This window comes from Bombus terrestris, chromosome 5, assembly GCF_910591885.1.
Source record: "Bombus terrestris chromosome 5, iyBomTerr1.2, whole genome shotgun sequence".
Classification (NCBI taxonomy): Eukaryota; Metazoa; Arthropoda; class Insecta; order Hymenoptera; family Apidae; genus Bombus; species Bombus terrestris.
In genome coordinates, this window is record NC_063273.1 from 1,271,493 (window position 1) to 1,293,574 (window position 22,082).

The 22,082-nt window shown below is 46.7% G+C and overlaps 1 protein-coding gene and 1 long non-coding RNA gene across 2 annotated transcripts in view; one reads left to right on the top strand and one right to left on the bottom strand.

Annotated features, from left to right (window-relative positions):
- Positions 1-22,082, top strand: part of LOC100642447 (homeobox protein Nkx-2.4) — a 30,116-nt gene that overhangs the window by 3,758 nt on the left and 4,276 nt on the right. Inside the window, exons 2-3 of the mRNA XM_003395361.4 lie at positions 2,068-2,372; positions 15,936-16,022. Coding sequence (XP_003395409.2) covers positions 2,068-2,372; positions 15,936-16,022 — 392 coding nt within the window. The remainder of the gene's footprint in view (positions 1-2,067; positions 2,373-15,935; positions 16,023-22,082) is intronic.
- Positions 16,016-20,320, bottom strand: LOC125385188. The gene is made up of 3 exons (XR_007224198.1): positions 18,809-20,320; positions 16,536-18,685; positions 16,016-16,449 (listed from the first exon to the last, which is right to left on the bottom strand). It is a non-coding gene; the product is annotated as an uncharacterized LOC125385188 (long non-coding RNA).

Sequence of the window (22,082 nt, forward strand, 5' to 3'; positions counted from 1 at the left end):
ATGTAGCTTGACGCGCGTTTCCAGGACAAATCGAATCTGCATAGACAGTCGTACTGGCAGATAGCACGGTTCTTCGGGCTTCTCGCGTTTCACAGGCCGCTGAAGAACATCGTCGGCCAACAAAGCTCGCGTCCTTCGGACTTGTGTCAACAGACGCTCTTCTCCTTGGATTTCTGTCGGCCGCACGCGCCACTCTGCTAGCCGCTAGAGAACGTATATCGATCCCTGGCCCCCCCAAAATGCGTGGCTACCGGACACTACCGGAGATTTTAGTTAAACAAATAAGCCTGAACGACCCTCGTCGCGCCAGCCGACGTTGCTCAACGTACGGAACGTTTTCGAAATCAATTTCTTCCGATTTTCGCGCGTCGTTACGCGTCTCTAAAGAAGAAGACGAAAGAGACGGCGAAACGTCCGATTTGAACGTCGATACGTTGCGTCTTTGACGATGCCCGAACGGACGATAGTCGTCGTTTCTGCTCTCGGCCGGCGTTAAGACGGGGAAAACGATTCGTCGTTCGCTGCCTGCTCTCTCTTGTCTCTTTCGATACAGAGTCGTTAAGAAATATATACGAACCATCTTGCGCATTAAATTTCGTTTACCAGTTCGCGATACCGTGAAATAAGACGCGGAACTCGATCGACGCTCGATCGAACCTAATCGTCCTTAAAAATAATTCACCGTTACAAAGTTACGCTTCGACTTTTGAGCAGGATTTTTGTTTGTCCGTCGTATCGGCGATACCGCGTGATTATCCGGTCGATCGACGCTTCGATCGGCATCTTACCTAACGGAAGATTCGACTTCGGTGGCCAGGTAGAACGCGTCAATTTGCTTAACGATATTCTTACAAGCTCGAGCGAGCGCGATCCACCCCCGTGTTCGCGCTTCGTTTCGTCGGAACGTTGAACCCGTCGTTCCTCTCCGGGCTTCCATTGTCCCGGCCCATCGTCCACCTTTCATCGACGATAGTCTCGAAACTTTGTCGAAAGATTCGTAAACGGCTAGCATCGTTCGTTTCCATCGCGTTGCTCGTAGTTTGCTATCTTCGCGAGTTGGAAGATCTATTATTAATCTCTCTCTCAAGTATATTTCACGAAATCTCGCTCAAAGGCGCCAGTCCATCTTCGTTCGGCGATTCGTTGAACGACAGGAAACTCGATCGACGATTTACAACTCGTACGTTCGATACGCGAAATATCGATCTACGCTTAGAGTGACGCACGGTGGACAAGTTTTCATCGATTTTCCATCGTAACTGGATGCGTGGCGTCGCGTAAACAAATTCGATCGGTGTTTGGTGTCTCGAGTGGTATTTCTTTCCCGAGGCGGGCACGGACTGACAGGCTGAGAATACGTTCTCACAGACATAATAATAATTCGGGACTTCATCGTCGGACCTCCCGTGCTCGATGACGTAGCACTTTGCGCGGCTAAATCGCTCCTTTTGTCCCGGTAGAGACGCGTCCGTTCTTGACAGCTCTTCGCCAACTGACAAGGGATGGACTGCTCGTTGGGTTTCAGTAGCTCGAATTCAGAGGGCCGATCTTCGCTCTCCCTTCGCTCGCCTCTGGCTGGCTGCCTCTTCTCTCGCGGCGTGTCTCGCGTGCCTCTCGTCTCCTCTTCGCGATCCTCCACGGATTCCAACGGGATAAATTATCTCGAACCGTTCTTCACGACGTAGGCCGTCGGCGAACTCAACGTTCTTCGGCAACCAAGCACGCAACGATGCGCACCGAACGTTCTCCTATAATGGAAGATCGACCGAGAGAATACCGCTGTACGATGAAAGCATACGAGGAAGCAACGAAGAAACTATCGTCGCGTTCTGTGCCGCGCGAGGTTCCTACGGAACCGTCTATCTCATACTGTTTTATTTTATTTTTTTCTTTCTATCTAATATACGACAGGTACGATAGAGCGATGCCCGACGTAGTAATAATCGCGACGTAAAATATAAAAGTACATGATTACTTTCCTTCGTATTGTTATTTTGTGTTCGACTTCAACTACGAAAAAAACAACAACAGCGTATCGCCATTGATATTTTCAATGCTCTGTTATAGTCTCGCGGCTGATGGGCGCCGCGGCGGCGGGCGCCGGGACCAACATGGCCGGTTGCCCTGTGGGCCAGTCAATGGGCGACGTGACCAAGTCGTCAGGTATGGGAGTGGGCGTCGGCGTCGGCGTCGGTGTCGGCATGGGCGTCGGCGCCATGCAATTCCCCCACCTTCCCCAAAGACGAAAGCGTCGCGTTCTGTTCACTCAGCAGCAGGTTCACGAGCTCGAGAGGCGGTTCAAGCAGCAGAAATACCTGAGCGCGCCCGAACGGGAACACCTAGCCGCCCTAATTCACCTTACGCCCACTCAGGTACGTGTTAAATGTTTTTCTTCTTGGTTTGCCGTCGGTCGTGCAGCGTCGATCACGCTGCACGATCCATCGGTTCTACGATCGATTTGCCGTTCAACGTTCGATCCGAACGCGAAATTGTCAAAATTTAGTCCACCACTGATGGAAGTAGGTCCGCGAAAGAAAAGTAGCGATTCTTTCGTTACGCGGTAGGTAGATACCGGACACTTGGTTACCTGTAGCCTGTTTCAAAGAGTCGCATCGGTCGTTTCCACAGCTTTAGCCGCGTTACAAGCCACGATTTCTCTGCGATCTCGTTGCCTCGATGAAAACATAAAATATCAAGCTTTCCTTATCGTTCGAATAATCTTCTCGTTGGTCGCTTTCAAATTTCCTCTTGCGTCGTAAATCATCAGTACGCGTAACGTTCAACACGCCCAATTACGATGTAGCGACAACGTCATCCATCTCGATTTCGATCAGCCGGATCGGTCTAGCTGCTTCCGCTACCAGAATTCGACGCTTGAAATTCCGCATACACGCTTACACGTCTACACGCTTACACGCTTACAGGCTTGCACACACGTACACGATGAGGATTAATTGCTGAGAGGAGATTAATTGCAGAGAGCAGGTGGTGGGTGTACGCGTGGGTGTATCTACGTCTCTCGGCCAATCGGATCGATCGACCTCAGGGGCGTTGGTTGCGTCGGAGTTGTTAGCCGGAAATGTCGAGGCGACTGCCGACGAATAGACGTTCGATTACCGCTATAAACGGGCTTCCGAGCGCTCGAAAATTCCCGAAATTAGCCAATATGTTTCGAGCGATCGTTAAACCGTCGGGCCACCGTCTATCCACGTATTTGATGCAATTTAGGATAAATGTCGAGTATTCGTGGCGTTCCCACGATTCTACGCCGCTTTCGTCCTTGTTCTTTGCTTTGTTCGTGTATTTCGTAGCAGATGGTCGGTATACCAAAGTGCAAACACGTTGTCGAAGATTGTTCTTGGTAGAATTTTTCAGGAAAGTAGATATCGGCCATGTTTGAGCGATGTTCGACGCGTTAAAATCGGACAATTTGACACGTCCGCTAACTTTAGCGGCGAGACTGTTAAGCAAATCGTGGAGGACGATGCCAATACGTCGGAAATAGCCGTGGAAGAGGTGTGTTTGTTCGAAGAACGAAAAATGGAATTCGACCAGGTAGGATCGTCAGCCAGAGCGTCGTTTGCCGAACTCAACGGCACGTAAATATTATCTTAGGAAGCCGAAATTTTTCTCTATTGCCGGTTCTTGATCGCCACCGATCAAAGATGCGACGAGTCTCGCAAAAGTAAACGTAAACTGCTCCTTAAAGGTAAATCGCCTCGAAAGGCCATAGAAAATTAATTATCCCGGCTAAAGCTCTTCCTATACATTGATTATTCGTTGAAAAATACCCTTGCGACGATATACTTTACCTATTTGTTCCTTTGGCTTTTATTATCTCTTATCGAATTAAACTGCTGTTCGGCGTGTTTCCCATGTTCGTAATACGTTTTAACGCGTTTAATTAGACTAATGTCGTCGCCGTGGTTTCGTTCGTGCGTGGGCCGATTTGGTCGGCTCGAGCGAATCGTTTCGGCGGTCGCCATTTAAAGCGGTCCGCCAGAAACAGATTTTAACGAGCAATCTTCATTGGGCAGACAGGTCTGCTCGGTACGACGCGGCAGTCTGGCAACGATAAATAATTGTTGCGCGGCTCATTGGTTGCATCCTGGTCGCTCGTCCCCTCGTTCAGTCTGCCGTTTTGTCTACCGCGCGTCTCTCCGTTCAATCCGCTTGTCGTTCATCTAGTACTTTCGACCTACGATCATTCATAAACATCGTATCTCGAACGAACTTTCTGTCTTTCTGCGATTATCAACCACAAAAATGCGACAAAAGCGGCCGACTTACCATTTTCTCGGTCGATACGATATAGCAGATATCGCGTTGTCGAGTATCGTATTAACGTAGTATCGCAGCATATAGCATTAACGTAGTACTACGTTCTTTCATAAAATGCTCGAGACAAGCTTCGTTCTCCAGAGTCTAAAGGGACTTTGTTCTGCGAAAACTACTTCATCCCCTCGTTCTTCTCTCCTCCCTTTTCTTTAACGACTCATCGTCGTCACTATCGTCGTCGTCGTCAACCTCGAGCCTATCTATCCATTCTTTTCGCTAACTCCGAGAAGAGAATCGAAACAAGACTTTGAACGCAAGCTATGCCGAGCGGAAGGTGCGCGCTCGCGCGTTGCTCCCTAAACCGGAAGTCGTCGGGGCTCCCCCGAGTCCGTGACTCGGTGAAATCTATGCGGAATCGGGCGCGGAAGTTCTCAAAGAGGGCTGATTGCAATCAGCCGCGGATTTTCGCGTGCTTTCGCCAGGGGCGAGCCCGCTGTTGTGCGCTCGCGCGCACCTAAGTTTCGATAACGAGTTTCGAACTCGATGGTACTCGGATCTCGCCCGAGCCGTGAATGCTGGCCATGAAGGCCAGCCTCGGAAACGGGACGCGGAAAGAGACGTTCGAAGGAGAGATAGCGAAGCAGAGAAAGAGATACGTAACGCTGCTGGGAGTTGATGGTTTTATATATGTACGTGTGTGTACACGTGTATATCTGTATATATTCTTACGTGTGTGCGCACTTATATGTATATATATAGCGGACTCTTGAACTTCTGGGGACAAATAGAGACCAAACGAGCTCCCGGTTTGTCGTATATACGTGTACATGTACTGTGTGTGTGTGTGTGTGTGTGTGCGTGTGTATCTGCGCCGCCACCCTGCGGTACCATCCACTTACGGCCACTCGAAGTCTACGTACGAAGTCGTGCTCTCCGTAGGTAGCCCACGATGGCTGCACGGGGAGACTAACGAATCATTATGTGAGAGCTCTGTGAATCTTACGTGCCCTCGCGTCGTCTCGAAAGCGATATTACGCGAGGAAAGGTCGGAAGAAGTGGAGCATGGTCGCGTTGCTACGAGCGGCAGAAGCGTTTTCGCCAAGCGGAGACTCGTGCGGTGCTCGAATATTATCGGTAATTGTTGTTCCGATCGTCCGAGTTCCGTTGTTTGTTCTTCTTTCTCTTTTTCTTTCTCTTCGAAAGATTCTATGAGGAATTTTTTGGATAAGTTTCATACGGAACCACGTAGGATGTCTATCGCTTCTTTGAAGTGCTATACAAACTCCGAGATTACGTTCCACTCCGTTCTGAAAGGAGATTGACGACATTCGGGTTACCTGCTCGTTTTGAAAACATATTACGGAAATACAGCTTCGTGTCGTACGAGAAAATCTTTTTTATCGCGTGTTTACTTCCTTCCGTTCGAAAACAATCTAGAAAATCCTCGAATCAAAATTTGCGATGCTCGAGGCTCGATTAATTTACGGATAAATCTGTTTCCTTGGATCGAGATAATTTTTGCAAGCGTACTGCGACGTTTAAAGACAGCTGAAAATCCGTGAAAGCTTCCAAGTTACGTTCGAGGTAGTCGAGTTAAATGAGAAGACAGACGGAGATTTTTTCATCGCGAGAAAAGGCTATTGCGGACTCGACGGTCCTCGAGGAAGATTCTTTGGGACGCGATCGAGAATCGATACCGAATTAACGAGTCGAACGACGTAACGAACGGAAAGAAGATATACCGATCTGCGCTCTTCGAGACACTCGAGCCACGAGTTCGACGCGAGCACACTTTCGAGAGCTTGCAAAGAATCGAGAGATGCCAAAAAAAAAAGAAAAAAGGAAGGAGGAAGGAGAAGCAAGCAGAAAAGAAAAAAAAAAGGAATTTTCCGCCTGTCGTTTGCCCGATCGACGGGCCAAAGTGCCGCATCGATCGTTTCCGGGAGAACGTCACGCAAAATCGACCCCGTTTCGAGTAACGAGACGAGCACTCGACGAACGACGACGAGGAGCACCGATTCCTTTCTGCTCGTTCAGCTCGATGACGATGGGTCCCGATGAGAACACAGCGATAGAGAATCTCGATCGTTCTCTCGTTGTCGCGTCCGTTGTTTCCGTCGTCATTTTGGTTTACGATTTCTCCACGAATCTTAACCGAAAAACGTAGCTTAGATTTCTCGCTGCCTTTCGATTTTTCTCTTCTTCTTCTTCCATAACCGTAGCAGTTCCCCAGGAACGTTACATCGCTCGACCTGAAATAAATTTACTCGTTTCGTCGTTTCTACGTTTAAGCGTGATCGATTCCGGAACGTTATCCTCGAGACCCGACAAATGACGTTTAAAGAGATAACGAGGTCGTGTCACGCGTGAAAAGAGAAGATCCGCGATCCTGTCGATCGTTTCACCGAGGAATCGCCGAGGCGTTTCGCGTGTTTGCGCGACATTGAACTCGCATAGTCCTGTTCGGTGCTCCTCCTATTGGGGTTGCCGTATAAAGTCGAAGAGGGTAGATTCGGTGGTAGGCAAACCCATTATTACGATTATCTCCGTGGTTGAATCGCGAGGCTCGTGCGCCGAGTTGTCACGGTTCGTTCGAACCTACCCCTTCTTCTTTTCACCCTCGTCTTGCTTTTTTTCCGGGCGAGCATTTTTCCGACGAGAAATCTTCTTCGCTGAAAAATCTTCATTCTCCTATCTTTGTTCGTCGTTGCGTATCTTACCGCGTAGGAAAGACGCATTACACGCTTTTTTCTATCCAACTATAATTTCTTACGGTAGAGTGATATTCCATTATTTCGACTATACCTATCGTTTCTTCCGACGATAAAACACCCATGTCCGTGTAGAACGTAGATATTCGGTTATCGATAGTCTCTGCACGTTGCGATTGCGTAATATTTAGACAGAAAACATTCGATCCAATTGATCCTGAAATTCGAACATTAAATTTACCGTGCCAGTCGACTTTTATGTCGTCAGATAAGGGACAATTTACGTAAGGACAAGATAAAATACCTTAAAAGCTCGAGCTATTCGTAAACAGTATTAAAGGCTCCTTCGATGGACGAGCAAATTTATAGCGAGCTTGGCCAGATCCGCCCTTTGCATGTGCATATAGAACCATCTAATATTCCTTTCTAATCTATACACAGCATGCGAAACGTTTATACAGGGTTGCTCGAAGGTGGAACAATATTTGCGAAGCAGCTTTCTCTTCGAATTTCCTTTCTTTCGTGGCTAAAATATAAATAGAATCTTTGCGAAGAAAGGGCCGAAATCTCGAGCAATAAAAATACTCTTTCTCTTTTAATCTTGTAAGAGGAATTCGCGATGGTGTTTTTAAACTTTGTCGTTGGCTTATTTTTGAGAATATCGAACGCTCCTCGAACATAGCGGTTTCGCTAGCTCGCGTTTCCTTTATTTTCAAAGTATCCATTTACCTTCCAAAGTCCTTTTTATCGATGGATCGACGCTAAGACGATAAACGTAAATCCACCGCGATGGAAATGCTCGACCGGCCAAAATCCTATTTCGAAGTTGGATGTTTACGTCGAAGCACCTTGACTCGATTGTCCCGGTATTCGACGCGACGCGACGCGACGTTCGAAACGTTTCATTCGCTGGCCGAAAGCCGTAGCAGAAGGAGAGCCAGTGGACGATCTGGCTGGCGCTAACAATAACGTCAATCGTCATTGTTCAAGAGGAAACAATGGAAGGCGAGCGGCGATTGTTTCGTCCACCGGTTTCGAGACTCGCGAATTCCGCACTTCGGTGATTTTTCATTAATCCGCGATCTCGCCTGAACTTTGCGGTTTCTATTAATTATTTAACTTTTGATCAGACTCGCCGCACGTTTTTTGCACTTTAATTAATGTCTCCCTCTTTCGCCATGCTCGCCAGCCGCGCGGCAGGCCGTCTAAATTCCCCTTGATATAAATTCTCTCTCTCTCCCTCTCTCCCTCTCTCCCTCTCTCCTTCATTTCCATCACGTTTCATTTTTTTCTTTTTCCTTTCTCTTTCCTTTTTTTACTTCCTTCTAATTAACTTCTCTCTCCCGCACAGGTCGGTCTTTCGCGTTTTAACGAGCTTTAAACTCGTTGTAACTCACCGGGCATAATTTGCGGAGACCCGTTGCGCGGCCTCTCGCGATTAAATTGTTGCGATCAATTTCGTGCTTCGAATTGCTCGTTTAATTCGTCCACGTAGCCACCGATTAATTATGCATCCTGGTTGACGTTGGTTTCTCGTGCCGTTTTCTTCGTTCCCATTTTCCGCTCTGCCTTCTTCCTCCGCGATTATCGGATACGATATGACGGCTAGTTTCACCGAAAAGTCGTTGCAGGCTGATCTAAAAGGCATTATCGCGCGTATCGAGTCCGTGTGGTCTCGATTCTCGAATTACGCAACCGTTGAGACATAACGATACGCCGTTTCGTTTGGTAAAGCGATCCTAAAAAGCTTAGGAGTTTTAAGCGAGCGTCGAAGAAGGTAAAAAGTTGACGATAAATGCTAGAAAAGAACGTGGTTGTATGAAATATGTTCGAGGGAGGTTGATGGCATTCGGTAGGTATCTTTCGTTCGAATCCGATACCGATCAACCATTCGAAATTTCGAGCTTAAAAAAGGGGTGAAATCCAGAATGTAACTGAGAAAGAACGAGATAACCAGCCTGGAGGGACATAGCGAAAAAGAGAAAAAGAGAGAGGAAGGCGGGCCAGAGGGAGTGTAATTTGCCTCTAATGCGGCACTCGACGAAGCAGCTGGCTCTCCTCTTCTCCATTCGCCGGTCGGCCGCAACCGGTAACAGTAGTGATAATAATAACAATACCGGCAACAATGCCAGGAGTGGCCAGCCATTGTAACAATGGGGAGACTGCACTTGGAGTAACAATGCGAGCGCAAAATGGAGGGACGCATCTGTGTGTCCCGCGCCAAGGAGACACGGGGAGTAGGGGATGATGCGACGAAGAGGAAGAAGAGAGCGATGGGGGGCAGAGAGGGGCAGCGTCGTCCCAAAGCCGGGAAACGAATCTTCGACTGGACGAAACACCCGTGGAAAAGCGTCGGCCGTGAAAATTTTCTCGCCGCGAAAGTTTTCGACAATCACGAGTAAAGCTATTTACGTGCTAGGATCGCTGCGTCGACCCTGCGTCTTGGTACAAGAAATTAATTAACGAGAAAACGGCTAATGCGTCTGGCCTGCGATTTCCATCAAAAACTGTTTAACATCGTTGTTCGTGACGATTATTTCAAAAACGTTGCTTAAATTAGGTACCCTAGACTCGTCGAGATTTCTGACAGATATTCACGAGCTACGTAGTCGAGGAACGGAGATGTACCTTTTTTAGGTTCTATATTCGAAGATATCGGAAGTGATCTCGGAGGATCGAGGCGAGCATGCGCGCGTCCCACGCGTGAAATTCCTTTGGTGACGAAATGCGTGCGGTTAATTGGACGTCGTGGAACGCGTGCGCGTATCTCTCGAGTGCACTCACGGCTCCCTCGCATAATAACGCACGCATGAATATGTCGTCGGCTTTTGCGGCCGCCCCCGCGTCATACCGCGCCATCGCCACGCACACCGGCAGCATGTGGCCGGCGTAATTGCGTTCCTCTCTTTTTCCTCGTCTTCCCATGGAACCTACAGGTCACTGCAAAAGTCGGTGATCGGTTACAAGCACTCGAGGGTAGCGGCATCGACGACCCGAGAAAAGAACGAATCTGTATAAGTCTATCGGGCACGTAGAAACGTGGTAAAGAAGAAGCGTCGTTATTTGACGCGCAACGACCGATCTTGACTAGCTTAATTCACCAATCGATTTTCGACGAGGTAACAGCCGAGTTGGCAGATTTTAAGCGACATTCGTTCGCGTCAAAACCTTAAACTTTTGACACGGTATATTAACATGCTTCGAAAATCTCTCTGTAAAAATTTTAGATTAGACGAGGTTACGTTTGTAAGGTAGCGATATCAACGGAATACTAGAAACCTCGCATAAATGGTGCATCGATCGCAACGGAAAGAATTCCGCGAGTGTTTCTAAGCAGTCTCTCCAGCTGTTTGAAAATAATCGGCAACATTCGTTCTCCCAGTGCGGACAGACCTACGCGATACAGCCGTCGTCTTACGAGTTTTTCGCCGTGTTTGCGTCAATTATCGCGACGAAGAGGCAGCTTTACGAGTGTATTGTAAATACACTCGAACGTGCCTGTCGCGTAATACGCCACCAATTTCTTTTTGCGCTACGCGTACTGTAGAACTGCGCGGACCCGTTCTTTTGTAATCCCGCTGCACCTCCGCTGGGACGGTATGCGAGGGTGCATACATTTTGAACCGCAAACATCCGCTTCCCGGGCTATTGGATCATCCCTGGCGTGAAACGACGAAGAAATTAAAGGGCGGAGAAGTGCGATCAGGAGCAAAAAGGCTGGTGAAATGGTCCTCGCGATTTCATCAAATCTTCTTCCTTAAATTGTTTAGACCTTTGTAAATGCAATTGATCGGATACGATTCTCTCTCTCTCCTTCCCTGTAAAGTATTCTACGATTAGAAAAATTATCCTTTCGAATATACAAAGGGCGTGAACGCAAAAGTTACGCATTTTGGAGAAATTCAAAGCATGTATTCCACCCTCCATCGTCGAGGAACGAGGAAGAGACGTTTGTTCGTTCACGTTGAACGCGAATTAGTTCGCTCGCTCGTTTGAGAGAAACTGGAAAGTCATTTCTATTTGCCGGGCCGTAGACCCCAGGTTTTCAGACATCCGACTAGTAATCGGTAAGTCATCCCCGGCCGATGGTATTGAGTTAAAACAACAAAAGGGAGGCGGGAATCGTGTTTGCCCACGGGCCACCACTCAGAAGAGTCAACACGGGACAATTAACAGCCCTAATCATAATTTGACGTTGCTTGATCCTGGTATTCGCAAGCTCATCGTTGTGGTTCCTTGCACTTTACGGTGGAAACACATCTGTGACTAAAGTCAAGCCTCGCAAATGTAATCCCTTTTTCCTGCGGTTTTTTTCTTCGCGCCAACTCCCTCCGCAAATAATTGTAATCGCCGATTTAATAGAAGAATAGTTGGTAGTAACGAACGGATATATCCGAGATTCTAAAACAGCCCTTTTCATTCGCTTATATATTACACGCTGTTTATAAAAGACGAAATTTCGGTATCCCATTTAATAGAGATAAAAATCGAAAGACGCGTGACTTACGCGCCAGCTCGATTACACCAAGAGAATAGGAAGGAAGAGAGAAAGAAAGAAATATCGACATCCTCCGTACACCCCTAACAACAATAGATTAGAGAAGACAATCAGCCGCGCTGCCCGAGGCAAGCGGATGCGTTCAGAAACGGTTCGGAACACCTCGAGTGGCAATTCTCGTCAATTACACGCGTCTTTCTTTCGAGCAACATCGAAACGAGCCCCGTGAATTCTCCAGTAGCCCGAGGCTGCATGGGGTTTCCAGCGGATAATCCGACGAAAGTTGGTGTCGGATGAAATTGCCCGAGGAAACAGTTAGCGAGGCCACGAAGGGTGGCGACGCCCGATACCACTCGGTTGCTTACGATGGTGGTGGTGGTGGTGGTGGTGGTGGTGGTGGCGATGGTGGTGGTGATTTTGCGTGAACCCTCAATGTACGCGACGTAATGACGTTACGCTAACTTGATCAATCGTCCACTTTAACCGCATACTCCCTGCCGGAACGGATGTACGAACTCCGGCCTCTGTCGAACATAAGCCAAACAGGTACTCCATGTTCCTCCCAAATGTTACATGTTCTCCGCCGCGCTTTGATGAACTGCCCTCTGGATTTATCGCTATTCGATACGCTAATTAATGTCGAAGTAAGTGACGAATAGTCGGCGCGGAAGCGACTTCGCGTCGAATGGATAATCGCCGGTTAAAAGCTGGAAATGTTCAAAGTGGAATCGAATCGTTCAAATAACAGCGAAACGGAACAAAGTTCAGGATTGATCGGTTCTGATGTCCGTATCTATGGTGGAAAAGAATTCGTTTAGAAAGGTTTACGTTCGTTGAAACAGGAGCTTCGAAAGCTTCTGTATAGCTTCTATGCGATCTATTATAGCATGTTAGGACAAGGCAGTTATTTTGGTTGCAACTTTTTGAAAATGTTGACTCTACGGTCGATATTAAGTCGTCAACCTTAAATCAGCCGTGAAAAAGCTCGTTACTGTCAATTAGCTCGAAGGAACGTGTCGACGACAGGTCTTTGTCGGCAGACCTTTTAGGATGTACGCGGAAGAGAAGAAAAGCGCAGGGTGTTCGCAAATCCGCTCGAACGGTTACGGGAGGCGTTTCATTTACCTGGCTGAACGAGAGTTAACCACGAGTTAATCGAAAGTTAAAGTTAAGCTCCCCCTTTCTCGGTGTTGAGTAAACCTCGGTCGGACCCCTGCGGGCCCTGCTGCCTTTTTGCATCGGATTCGCCGTACCCATTGAAAATAAACAAGTTGTTCCTCCTTTCCTTTCATTCGTTTCGTACAAGCAACCGTTTGATAGATTATTTTTTTCCGAAAGAATAGGTTCTATATTTAACGATCGCAAGAATGGAAAATATAATAGACAATAAATTTTTCGATTCCCTTCAAAGAAAAAGTCGCGTACCGTCGAAGGTGATATCGAGTCGTCCAGTTATTCGTAAGCTCGACTTGGTTTGTAAACTTTATAGACACGAAAGTTGCTCTCCTGGTTGAGAATCGGCATTCGCCACGAATTTCTTTCCTCCGTGGTCTGCGAGTACACACCAGTTATATCCCTATCTCGTTCAACTTTCTTTGTTTACACACCGCGCCGTTGCGGGAGCGACGGACAAACGGCCTGACGGACAGGCCGTTCCCTTGAAATAACAATTCTCTCCGACAGTTCATCCCGCCTTCGTCTCGTCGGATCTTTCACTGTCGTTGCCTATACGTTTATAGCTCGAACACGATCGCGGATATCGATACGTGCTCAAGACGAATTGCCAGAAATTACAAATTTTCCGGATAATATATTTCCCGTTCTTTGTATAGCGTCGATCGTTCGATTAAAATCTCATCTCGAAAGATCTCACGACGCGAGTCATGATCTACGGATTGGAAAAGTTGGTCGAAAGGAGTCTGGCGGAAAACGCGAAAACGGTAACAAGGTTTTACCCAGGACAAAAGGAACGGCGAAACGAGCGGGTGACACGCGAAAGTGGAGAATGCAAGAACGCGTCGAGGCAAGCAAGGCTGTTTGTAGACCTCTCGAAGTCGCCGCACGCCCGAAACTCCACGGGCTTCGACGAGTGGATTATCGGTGGAAAAGGAATTAACGAATGGGAGCGGCGAGAGAGTACTTGCCTCGTCTAGTACCTCTTCGTGGCTTTTAGATAAGGTCTCTCCGCCCTACGCATCAGTCGTACTACAAAACACACGCGGAAAGTCGCGCGGAAGGGCTCACCACCGGCGGATTCAAAGCGCTTTTCTTCGCGACCTTCGCTCCTTCCCTTTCTTTCCGTTGTTTACAACCAGTCGTCACCTTCTTCCATTATGAGCGATTTATGCGCGTTATACTTGCTGCTGGAAACGAGCTGAATCAATCGGAGCCGACGTTTCCGATGGAAAATTTTGATCTCGTAAAGCGCAATCAAATACAGATGGGACTGAAGATGTATTTGCAAAATGTAAATGCTGTCCACGGTTCTCGAAGATGAATTTCCATAGTATCGTTAACCATCATTGCCGTCTTCTCGCTAACAGCTTCGATAACAGATTAAAACTGAAAGCATAACTAATTTTACTCGGGAAACCATTTAAAAAATAATACAAGCATTAGAGTTTAGAAGGACATAGAAGACTACTTAGCAAACGAGTAAACTGTATACTTACTCGCTCATCGGTACTCGACGCTCGCAACAGTTGTTGATTTTTCCCCATAACGCTCAATTCAAGAGCCAACTCGTAAAAGACGATAAACTAAAACATCGATTATTGTAACAGGCAGCAGGTACAAGTATTCCTGGAAATACCGTAACGGGTAATGATCGGAGAGAAGGGCAATTGGAAAATCGTGTTCGCCATAGAACGATCGGTATTCGTGGCGTACACGCGAGGCGGCGAACGAGCGCTGCCTCGAAGGGGGAACAAGAATTTTCGAGGGTGGTCGATCCCGCTAATATTCAAAGAATTAGACAGACGGTGGCAGGCTCTCGAGACACGGTCTACTGCGCGGGGGCCCCTTAAAGTGCTTTCGTTGCATTCTACGGCGCGCATAACTCCGACAATGGGGGTTACACGGGGCGGCTACACACGGGGATTGCAGCGGGTTACAACCACTCGAGCAGGAGGTTACAGGCGAGGCAACATATAGGTCGGACTCGCCTTTGATACGCGCGATAAAGATCGGGCTTAGACGTACCTTTCACACATGCCTCTAATTTACTCCTTTGTCCTCCTTTTTTCAAATCGTTCGATCTGCCGTCTCTTTATCTTCGCGAATACATCCCTGCTCTATTCGCTCGCGCTAATCCTCGTACACACGTTGCCGTGGAAAGAGTTTGCCTTTTGGAAAAAGCAAAATTAAACGATCAACTTAACAGTTTTACCGGATCGTCACAGATATGCTCGCAATACTCGTATAACGTTCGAAACGTGGCCAACAGTTTAACGCGAGCGACGTTATCCTAGGAAGCTCGCGTTAAGGATTAAATCGGCCGACAGAAACGGAGGGCATTGTTTTCGTCGCTCGACGACAATGCCACGATGATCGGGACGCGCCCCTGTGAACGTGGCATAATGTACAATACGGATTATAACGCGCCGCTGTCATAAGCAGATGCCGATTTCGATCCCGTCCGCACGGCCGGCTTCCCTAATCGCGTTCAATTGCCGTAAAAGCGATTTTGAACGAGAGCACGACTGCTCCTAGGCCCGAACTTCGTAAAACTGCTGCGTTTTCCTTTTGACATCGTGCATGGAAGAAATTAAACCGGTGGAACTTCCGCTTCTGGCCATTCGATCGGCGGAAATTTGGTATTTCGGCATCCATTTTATGGTTCTGAAATTGCCGGATGAAATAGAATTAAAATCCACAGGTTTTTCAAGAGAAAGAAAAGATTTTTATTCTTTATTTTCCTTAGCTATGTTATCAATTAAAATTTGAGAAAAAAAATGTAAAATAAAACACGTATTAAAAAGAAACCGATGGCGAGGCGTGAAAAGATCGTTGTTCAAAGTATCTAGCAAAGTGAGCGAAGCGTTAAATCCCTCTCGTAGAAATAACAAACTTATAATAACCACGGATTATGAATTTAAGGGGACCACGAATCGTTCCAGATTACTTGAAACGTACACACGCGACAAAAGGCTCCCCCTTGTAAAAATATTTCAGTTCCTACCTGGTGACAGTTTGCGCGTCAAAGATGCGTCCCAGCTTTTTTTAAGAAACGGGAAAAAGGAAAATTCGACTCGAAGCATCTGGTATCGCGATCTGAACTCTGGTTCCTCTTGATATTTTCGAGTTTTATTTGTTTCGGAAATGTCGAAAAGATATTCACATTAGCATAGGCTTTATACGGGCAATTTACTACCTCCTTTTCTTCTTTTTTCTAATTTCTGCCAATAAAATTCCATACTAATAGGAACAATTCCTTTCTCACGTTACAGGTGAAAATATGGTTTCAAAATCACCGATACAAGTGCAAGAGGCAAGCGAAGGAGAAGGCGATGGCCGAACAGAATGCTCAAAATCAGGTAACTACCTGTTAAAAAAAGAGATATAAAGATATTAGTCCGAATACATCGAACGAGTCGCGCGAACAAAATTGCAAAATTGTCGAAGAAAGACATTTCTAGAAAAAGACAGAGTAAAAAAGAGAAGGAAGGCAGAGAGAGGGGTCAAGGATTAAATTAAACTCTGTCGTTCGACCGTTTCTCGTGTGATAATAATACGCGTCCTCGATAGATCGGATTTCCCGAGGGATTTCGAAACGGCGAGACACACGACAAAATATCGAGCGTTTCGAAATGAAATGCTTTTAAATGAAAAATATTCCGGACGCGGCGCGGATCCTCGCATCCACATCGTATTTCGTTTCGAGTGGGCCACTCGACCGACTCGAAGCGATTCTGCATTCATTTCGTTATTCCAGCCGAAATTTTTGCAGGAATACCGACCTCCCTGCAACATAAAATCGTCTGTGTTAAACACGTAATTACCACGATGTTTCAGCGACTGGCTGTTGCAATATGATTTCTATTTTTTACCTCTATTTCTTTGTTTTTGTTATCCTCCGTCCTTTTCCGTGTGTATCTTGTTACGTTTTTTAACGTTTTTCATCGTCTAACGAGCGACAGAATTCCGTTTGAGTTTCGTCGAGCTCGCGATTCATCGACCAGTAATACCGACCATGTACATAGAATGGTAAGCAAATTACAACGTTCGAAACCTAGGTGAGATAACTGCAGAATATCAGTACATCTACGTTAATGTCGTTGCCTGAGAAGGTTTAATATAACGCGTACATAAGTCTATACGTAAAATCACGGCGATGAGAAAAACGTAATTTCGATCCATTAAATTCTGCCTATAACGGACAAAGATAGTTTCCAAGTTATGGATTTCGAAAGCGCACGAATCCGACAATATTATTTCGCTCCCATAGAAATCTCCCTTCTCTACCCTTCCCTTTCCTCTCTTCTCCCTTCTTTTATCGGTTCTAATAATGACGCGCCAGATTCCCGAGATATCGTAATTGCAAGTTCAAAACGTGCCCTGTCTCCATCTCGTCGCACGCACCGACGAATACGAATCGTCTGTGCAGCGGCTGCCTCTCCTCCTCTGCAATAACATTCAAAAGAGATGTCAGAAGACGGCGATCGTGCCGATACACGCAGATCCGTCCTGATGAATACATTACAGCCGGGTACGAACGAGTATGCGAGATCACGGATGTCCCGGCATGCATTAGCGGCAAATCGTCCGATTCGAGTTAGCGGGAATCGGCGTGTCGTGTCGTTTCGCTCACGCTGAAAATCATTTTCGTGTCAACATGACGTCGATTATTTGTTCTCCGTCGGTTTTTTGCGCTTCAAAATGAATTTCTTGCACGGTCACGGAACGTGTAACACGCTTCTTGGAAATGTTTTTTAGTCGTTTCTATCCAGCTACTTCGTTAACGTTTCCTTTTTCCCTATTCCTCCACACCGGTGTGTTTCGTTCGTGCTAAAAATATTTTTTTAAAGAATACCTGTACCAACACGAGCTACACTCCAAGCGGAATGGCGTTTCGACGTAAGCGGATTTTCATAGCGCTTTTTTCGGTCACCGTCGACTTTCACCGTTTCATCGAATTTCGATGGCAACGAGCATACGCGTCGAGCGATTTTCGTGCAAAACCACTTTCGCGGGTGACGGGGATCAAAGTCATTCTCTGTGTTTCGATCCGTCCTCGATATCGTGTTATTATCGTGTACGCGGCATATCCAGCTTTGCGACGCGACGGCCATCTGCTCTCATATTGGATCTCAAATTTCGATCTTTATATATATATATATACTACCTTAGATTTAAAATCACCTTTAGATAACTTTTGCTCTTCGTCCACGCGATCCATCTCTTAGAACGTCGTTCGTGTGTGACAGGTAGTTTCCCGAACAACACTCGCACAGTGTATCAATTTCAATTTCGATGTTCAAGCGCGTAACAAACAGAGTTACGTATTTAGATCGCGATCGATCTTGTCCCTAAGTAGGGTCGACGTAGTCGCCGCCAAGCGGCGGCTCGTAAACACCCATAGAACATTAATGGTGCTGAAAGTTATCCGGTGGCCCGATCTGTAAACCGTCCTTTCCCCTCGATTCGTCCACGCTAGGACGAGCAGCCGCCCCATAATTTACTCGTTAGTTTTTCGTGGTCCCCGTAGACTCTGTTTCCATTCATCTCTGTATCGTATTCCCTATCTTTTTTTCTCGCTTCTTTCTCTTCTTCTATAGCGTGGCGACTCGTCCTATCTTTCTCTATTTTTCCATAACAGCGAAGGTACCGTAATCTCTATTTCAATTCAATACCGCGTTTACTATTTCTCCTCGTTCTCCGTACGGCATTTTCATTCTATTATCTCGATCTGCTCGATGATACGTGTAATTGGATGACCAGAATCGCGTGCACACCACGACGCGAAATTGCAACATACGCATTGGGCGTGGCAGTTACGGTATTATTAGCGTTTCGTACAATAGCGATACCTCCCATAGATAGTTTTCTTAATAGAGAAACTAGATCTTTCGCGTAAACAGAGCTTTCTCTCGCCGAGTACGTCCCACGATAGAGCAGCTGTTTCGCTTCGTTGAGCGACCGTCGCCGTTTCCACCATTTCTCGCGATTAATTTCTTCTTACGAGCCATTTATGTCATCCCTGTAAGAAAACAAACGCATTAGGTATCCGTATCTCAGTTACATTCGATAGAGAAGAGGAATACTCGAGATTTCTTACAAAATGCATATACCTCTTCCAATAACCGGCCAAATAAGTACATACCTTCCTTCTTATTGTCATTGTTTTCCGACTATCAGAGTATTCCTTCCAAAAAATTACCATAGGATTTGTTGCAAGTTCGAAGGGATCAGACGGGAAATCTGTAATTTTCAAATTAGCAGAAATTACTTACGAATATTTGTTAGCACATAGGAAAATTGTCAACAGCGAATAGAATTAATCATTTACGGAGTTTAAAACACCATGCGACGGAGACGTAGCAGTTACGACGGTAACGTCGTCGTCGACGTTGACGACGAGTTGGCAGCCAGAGCTCCGATTTTTTCCCCCTTTTTCCCCTTTCTTTCGTTTTATTCCATTTCCTCCCCTCGCGGCGGTAAAAAAATTTCAAGTGGCAGCGCGAGCGAGCGAACACGAGAAAAGGAAAGAGAAAGAAAAAGACGGGGCAGAGAGAGAGAGAGAGAGAGAGCGAGAGAGCGAGAGAGAGAGCGGGTGAGAAGGAGAAGTAGAAAGAAAAAGAGAAAGAGAAAGAGAGAACGAGAGAGGAGAAGGGTGGAGTGGTATCCTGCAGGGAGCGCGGAAACGGGTGCTCGAGGACCGGTCGCCATCTTGCCGTGAGTACAGTCATGCACAACACCTGGACGCGAATCGGGGTTACCAATACTACTACCATTGATATCGATTAACCCTCCCCTGGAGACGCGAGTCGCCGATCTTTCGACCCATCGATTGTAACTTCGTGTCGCGATCGAGATTAAGCTGAACGCCTGCGACGTATTTATCTCTAGACCGTGGAGATAGCGAATCGTTCGAAAGTAACGGAGCCGCTTTGATCGAATTTTACTCTGTCCGTCTCGTCAACCGGCGAGGATACAGCGAAATTGAAATGTTCTCGCTTTAAGATACGATGGAACGAATACAAGATAATCGCATCGATTGTTCTGTCTTCGGCGGAATATACTATTCGAGTCGATGGTATATTCGTACGCGTTCAAACGAATTTGCGAGAGTTCTAAAAAATTTGTCGTTGACTCTCAATACCACCCTTGCGACGGAAGACAGAAATCTCAATTCGTCTTTTATACGTCTCGGGAAATATAGGAATCGCAGGAGGAGAAATCGGTGGCCTGGTTTTTACGCTTTTTTGGGAGGGAGAAGGCGCGAGAGCTGTTTGCCGGGTATCGAGAGATCGCCTAATGTAATTACACTCGTGGTAAAACATCGGTTATTAAATTTAAAAACCACTTCCTCGTTTACGGAACCCATTGAATTCCATTCGTCGCGGAAATGAGAGGTCCCGGCAGAAATCTTTTAATATCTCTTCTCGTGGTTCTTTGTTCGACCGAGGCTTCTGTAAAGAAACGAGACGTAGACGGCCGTCGCGTCGGGCTGGTCCGTTTCATGGTGGTAGTGGTTTTAGAGGAGGAGGAGGAGGAGGAGGAGGAGAAACGAAGGAGGGAAAAAGCTGTGCCACTGGTAGAGCCCAGCTTTTAGTTAATTATATCAGTTTCAACGATGACGAATGTTTTTCCACGAGAGATGCATTCGGGTGAAAGTCAGTGGCGCGCGCGAGCGGCACATTTAGATATTCGGTCTGAACATCGGCCGCCACCGCGTAGACGTTTCAAGTACAATTTATTTTGCGCGTATCTTTGCCCTCGTTCCTTGTCCTCGTGATATATTAAAGGAATTAAACGTCCTGTAGAGGGTACCTTTTGAAAAATCTGATCATCGCCGTAGCAGATTCTTCGCCAGCCGTGTCTTTCCTCTTTCGTTCATCTTCTTCGGATTCGTCTCTTTCTCGATACGTGGAATAAAAGGTTGCATACATTTACTCGATTCGTATGATTGTATTCCCAAATTATGGTTAACTTTTATACGTAAAACGCAAGATTCTAAAATAGAATCTGGTATAGAATACCAACGATACACCTTTCGCTCCCTCGAAGGTAGAAATAAAAAATAGAATCTCGGTCGAGTCCTTAACCTAAACGGCAAACGGTAACGACGATCGCTTCCGTGCAAGAAATATATATGTATATGTGTGTATATATATATATATATACGTATTGTACATACCGTTAAAAGGGGACGGTGTTCGACGAAGGGGGAGAGGGAAATCCACGCGTAATATGTTTCCCGAGAATCCAATCGCGGCCGCGCGATCACGGCAACATTGAGGCTCATTATGCGTGGCGCAGTGGTCGCCGCTCATAAACACGTACTACTCCGTTCCTAAGCACGGCCATTTTCGCCGGAAATCGCTTAACGCGCGTTGAAGTGGCTAAAGTGGCGTGACGCGTGACGCGCGCGCCGACCGTCATGCGTTTAGCGTAATCGTCACTTTGTCAGCGTGAAGTGCACGGCATGCCTGCACTTATGTTCGCGGCCAGCAACGTGCGCGTAAGTTCGTGTCGGCCACTCGAATCGAATCGTCGTTACACACTCCACCCCCGTTGTTTCCTTTCGCGTAGGTACGGATTTTGGTTACCGAATCGTTACGATCGCAGAAGAATTTATTCTCCGGACATTTCATGCACGAATCCCTAAAATAGTTATGCAAGAATAGAATCAAGATATAGGATATCGTACGTATCGTAGATCAAGCGAACGACGATGGTCGTACTCTTATTAAAAATTACGCCTTGTTGCTTTACCCGCAGCTTCTGCGTTCGCTCGACTTTCCATCCTTTCAAACTTCATCCGAGCGTTGCACCTTCTGTAACGCGAATATATACTCGTATTTATAATGTCGTAAGAATCTTTTTAATAGGTACTAAGCGATCTTCGTTAAAAGTAACTTCTCTTTTATCTTTACTCGCCGCTTTCGCTGTCTTAAAATATGGAGGACGAAGCACGAGGTACTTGAAGATCTATCTGACATCAACCCTCGACCAAAGTCAAGCTTCGTAATAGCTTTACAAAGAATAAAATCTCTGATAACCAAGAAAAGACATTCGTCTCTGCAATTCTCCATTGGATTTTCTTAAAAATGATCCAACCAGCGTGAATCCATCGGCCGAAATAGGCGTTATTTCCGAGCGGTCACGATCATATTATTAAAGCGTCGCTGGCGTGGAGATCGAAGAGGAATGTCGTGTACCGAATGTTGATACAGCTGAGTGGTCGTCCCGGCAGGTACTCGGCCGGCTTGCTTCGGCTTCTGTTTGGCATGCCGTGGGGTCCCGCTCGTCGTATTGAATCCCCGCGGACAGTAACGCGGGGAGACGAGGGACAGCAGTTCTCGATGTTGACGCGGCTCGACAGAGCCCTGGCTAGAATCCTGTGGTCCACGGTAGCTGGTGCTGTTTATTCG